This window comes from Monopterus albus, unplaced genomic scaffold, assembly GCF_001952655.1.
Source record: "Monopterus albus unplaced genomic scaffold, M_albus_1.0 scaffold96.1, whole genome shotgun sequence".
In the NCBI taxonomy this organism is placed as follows: Eukaryota; Metazoa; Chordata; class Actinopteri; order Synbranchiformes; family Synbranchidae; genus Monopterus; species Monopterus albus.
The window spans coordinates 310,728-315,625 of NW_018127976.1; the positions used below are offsets into that span (position 1 = coordinate 310,728).

Consider the following 4,898-nt stretch of genomic DNA (forward strand, 5'->3'; position numbering starts at 1 on the left):
GACCAGGATGGACAGGATTAGGAATGAGCACATCAGAGGGACAGCTCAGGTCTTCTGTTTTGGGGACAAGGTCAGAGAGGCCAGATTGAGATGGTTTGGACATGTGCAGAGGAGGGATAGTGGTTATATTGGTAGAAGGATGTTGGAGATGGAGCTGCCAGGCAAGAGGTCAAGAGGAAGGCCAAAGAGGAGATATATGGATGTGCTAAAAGAGGACATGAAGTTAACTGGGGTGAGAGTAGAGGATGCTGAGGATAGAGTTAGGTGGAAACAGATGATTCACTGTGGCGACCCCTAACGGGAACAGCCGAAAGAAGAAGAAGAGGTGTTGGGTAGTGTTTCAACTCCTCCATTTAACCCCAAGTAAATACTCATTCATTACTAATTTGGAAAAGGAGCTCTTCATGTACATGAGGTCTGTGCATGTTAGTTATCAAAGTTTGCATTATTCCACTGCAGCTGACCTGCTTTCACTTGCTAAAAGGCTCTTTAGGTACCAGTGTTAACGTTCTCTCTCTGTTCTGTAATTTCATTGTTTATTTTTTCCAAGAAACACTGAGGAAGTTAATAGTGAATTAAACAGAGGCTTTTTTAATATTTAGTTTAAAACCTGGATTTGGGGGGGGGGGGATGGTGCGAACATCAGTTTCAATTCAATTTTATTTGTATAGCACCAAATCACAACAAAAGTAATCTCATCTCAAAGTACAGTCTAGACCTTACTATTGCTTATTGGTGGTTTTAGATCGTTTATTCATTATAGACCAAAGAGAGAGAGTTTCTTGAACTACATTTGATCAGGTCAAACTCAGACAACTTTCACTGTGGCCTTCGTCCTCAGGTGTGCGGGATGTGAACAGCTTGAACGCAGAAACATCATTGGCTGACCTGGGCCTAGACTCCCTGATGGGCGTGGAGGTTCGCCAAACTCTGGAGCGTGACTATGATATTGTCATGGCCATGAGAGAGATTCGCCAGCTCACCATCAATAAGCTGCGAGAGCTGGCCAGTACCCAGCCCGGAGGATCAAATGGTATTATTAAGAAAGAGAAGGAAAAAAAAAACAAGCCTCTTTAAATTTTGTTTTAGGTGTTTTGTACATTATGTACATATAAAATACATAGATACAGTTATATAAATCAGTACTTAAACATACTTTTGACAGAATGAGTTTTTTTTTTTTTTTGGTCTTTGGTGCTCCCAGAAGCTCAGCTTGCTGTACCTAAGAGGGATGGTGTTCACTCTCTGCTCGAGTCCAATCTGACCCAGCTGCTAGTCAATCCAGACGATCCCACAGTGACACCACTCAACAAGGTCCAGAGCCAGGAGAGGCCACTGTTCCTGGTCCATCCCATTGAGGGCTCCACTAGTGCCTTTAAGGCACTTGCCTCCAAGCTTAACATGCCTTGCTATGGCCTGCAGTGCACAAAAGGTAAATTTACTGTGGACAAGCACACTAGTTAATGCTCATAGAAGGCTGAGAGAAGAAATAACAACTAGTAAATTACATTACATTCATATAGCAGATGCTTTTGTCCAAAGTGACTTAGGAGATTCAAATACACAGCAGGGAGAGTTGGCCCTCGTCCAAAACTGGGAGGGTACAGTATTACAGTAACACTAAGGAGGTGTAAGAAGTGGTCAGAATGTCTTCATCTCATCCCTTCTCCCCAGCTGCTCCTCTGGACAGCATCCAGTCGCTGGCAGCCTACTACGTGGGCTGCATCAGACAGGTTCAGCCAGAAGGGCCATATCGAATCGCTGGCTACTCCTTCGGCGCTTGCGTGGCGTTTGAGATGTGCTCTCAGCTGCAGACCCAGAACCAGCCTGTGGAGTACCTCTTTCTGTTTGATGGATCACACTCCTATGTTGCAGCGTACACACAGGTGAGAGAGAGCACTCGAATACATGCTCAAGGTACTTACAATGTGACTTATAATGGGATTAGTTCACTGTTAATAAATGTCTCCTTGGCTGACTCTGTTCTTGGATTATATCTTAACATAATATGAAGCAATGCGAATGTTCATATAGGTTCAGTTCAGTTGTACTTCATAAACTGATGAAAGTTGATGCAAAGTGAGAAGCCACCATGACCTAGTGTAATGGTGTGTTTTGGAATTTTCACATTTCTCTGTGAATATCAGGGACATGTTAAAAGATAAGCTCAATGATTTTTAATTATTATTTTTTATCTTTTAAACATCCCACCCATATAGGACAAAAGTAATTATGAATTTGGTGTAATCACTGGAAGTCTGTGAATCCAGAAGCAATTCTAGCTGAACCACAGTCGAAGTCTGCAGGAGAGATGAATGAGCTAAACCAGGTTCAGATTTAGACATTACAGGCTGTACATCAGTTCATTGCTGTTTTTATTCACTGTGTGGGATTTATGAAAAATAAACAGAAAATCACTGTCCCTGTCCTTTAACTTTTCATTGAAGTATTTCACACGTTATACTGCACTAAATAAACATTCTAACATGATCATAAATAAACCATAATATGAACAACATGTTTTATAAAATGAATATGTACATTGAATGATGTAGTTTAGTAACTCAAGGCTGATTAAGTCAAGGTAACTGTGTTTCAGAGCTACAGAGCCAAGCTGACACCAGGGAACGAGTCTGAGGCTGAAACTGAAGCCATGTGTGCCTTTATCCAGCAGTTCACTGGCATCGAGTACAACAAGGTACACAGTCTCTGACACGTGTACACACAGTTGCAGACAGGAGAGATGTGAGACAGTACCAGGTGTGTCTGTCCTGGTTTGCCTCCTCTTCTCTGGCCTGGTCTGTTACTATACGCTGCTTTAACACCTACACTCCTGTAGCTGTAACTGCTCATGATGTCGCCTTCTGCAGCTTCTGGAGACTCTTCTCTCACTGCCGGACCTGGAGGCCCGAGCCAATGTGGCGGTGGACCTGATCACCTCCAGCTACAAGAACATCAGCCGAGATTCTCTGCACTTTGCAGCCACTACCTTCTACTACAAGCTAAAGGCCGCCGATGGCTATGTACCAGCGACAAAATACCACGGTGATGTGATGCTACTACGCGCCAAAACCAGCAGCGAATACGAACAGAACCTGGGAGCTGACTACAAGCTCAGTGAGGTAAGTTCAGGAGTGTCTTTTTAAAAGTGAAGCGTGAAACCTTTGAAGTAGTAGTTTGACTAAGTAATCTTAGTTTGAGGTCCCATTACTAAGCCTCTTCCTTCTTAAATGCCGACTAAGCCCCATCTCCCCCGTCTTCAGGTTTGTGATGGCAAGGTGTCAGTCCACGTCATTGAGGGAGACCACCGCACCTTCCTGGAAGGACAGGGGGTGGAGTCCATCAGTAGCATCATCCACAGCTCACTGGCTGAGCCACGGGTCACGGCACGGGAGGGCTAGAGATGCTCCACCCAGCCAATTCCACAACATTCCCAAGATTAGTTCAGGATATGTAGCTTTAACTGTTTTATACAGTGAGAACAATACAGTAAGTCTGTGGACACAGCACATTGAAGTTCTGATATTCCAAATGCACATTATTCCTCATCACACCTTTTGATATCTCATTGGTCAATTCCCACAGCAGACACTCTCCCTGACCCACAGGATCAGATGTAGCTGGTATCTTCTTGCCGGGTAAATAAAACCTGCTGTCAGTTTGTGCAGCATGACTTAGATGTTCTACATTATGTTATGTGGCCATGTCTCATTCAGCCTTTTTTGGATTGCAGTAGGTACACCACTTTTAAGCAGCTTTTTATCTGGACTATTTTCATCTGTAATTCATCTGAATTGGGTAGTATAAAACACATTGTATGAAAATAAGTAAAACATTTGAATTATGACTTTCATAACACAAAATAACCAACTGCTTAACACTTGTCATGTTGGTGATAAACTAATCATTGTTTGTAAAATGACCAAGCAATAAAAGATTAAAAGTAGGCAATAGTTGACAGGCTTTATAAATTTAATTAAGTTCAGCTAACTTCATAAGCCTAACACTTCCCTGTGATATCCGCAGCCAAGCAAAACATACAAGACATTATCCTGATGTCTCTACAACGCCTCAGTTTGTACTGGCTTTATTTACCGAACTAGCCTGTGGTAAGTTGTGTGCACAGTCTGTTCACTGTAGCTGGTCCAGCTGGAACCAGTGTCCAGGGATGTACGACAACTGCCCTCTGAGAGTAAATGGATTTTACATCCAGACTTAACTGGAAGTACGAGAACAATGCTCATCTACAGGAAGAGACAACTGCAGCCGTGCTCTGTCAGAGCTTTACTCGAGTTAACTGCACTTAATCTGTTATTGGTTATTAACATGTCATGATTGTAGTAGAACTGTCTGCCTCTGTACTCCTGATATGCAGACAACAGCCTTTCATGCAGCTGTGCTGAGCACAGGAACAGCAGGTCACCTGCCTTGGAGCTTCAGTCACATTTGTGCTACTCAGCTCTGTCTGGCTGCTAAAGGCTGTTTCAGTAATTCCACACTAATGCATGTCTATATGTGTGACAGAGGACTCCTCTTCTAATCTAACTGCTTTTACTGTACATGGACATGTCTTTACCCAGTGATACCCCGGAGTGATCCTCTGCTTATTTCAATGTAAGGCTGCATATATGCACGCAAACCTGTTATAAAACTGTCTGACCTAGTACTGTTACAGTCAACCGTTTACTGTGTGAATATTTGGAGCCCTCCAAATGCATTTTATTTTGTCAAAAAGAAATGTGCTTACATCTGTGTGATTGTATTGTTTTTCAGCATTTTATGACTTGAAGTAAAGCAGCAACTATTTGTAGTGTTGTTCTTTTCAACTGAGCCAAACCAGAGGTCACTCAAATTATAGAAAACCTTCAGAAACTTTGAATTACTGTCGATGTCCTGCT

General features: G+C 42.7%; 1 protein-coding gene across 4 annotated transcripts in view; it reads left to right on the top strand.

The window, feature by feature from the left end:
- The window catches only part of fasn (fatty acid synthase), an 84,283-nt gene extending 79,477 nt beyond the window's left edge, over positions 1-4,806 (top strand). For 3 of the 4 annotated variants that reach the window (XM_020608884.1, XM_020608885.1, XM_020608887.1), the window contains 6 exons: positions 842-1,033; positions 1,205-1,432; positions 1,675-1,886; positions 2,600-2,698; positions 2,871-3,122; positions 3,264-4,806. In XM_020608884.1, coding sequence (XP_020464540.1) covers positions 842-1,033; positions 1,205-1,432; positions 1,675-1,886; positions 2,600-2,698; positions 2,871-3,122; positions 3,264-3,401 — 1,121 coding nt within the window. In that variant the 3' untranslated portion in view covers positions 3,402-4,806. The remainder of the gene's footprint in view (positions 1-841; positions 1,034-1,204; positions 1,433-1,674; positions 1,887-2,599; positions 2,699-2,870; positions 3,123-3,263) is intronic. The other variant, XM_020608886.1, reaches the window with a different exon arrangement.
- Positions 4,807-4,898: the final 92 nt, after the last annotated feature.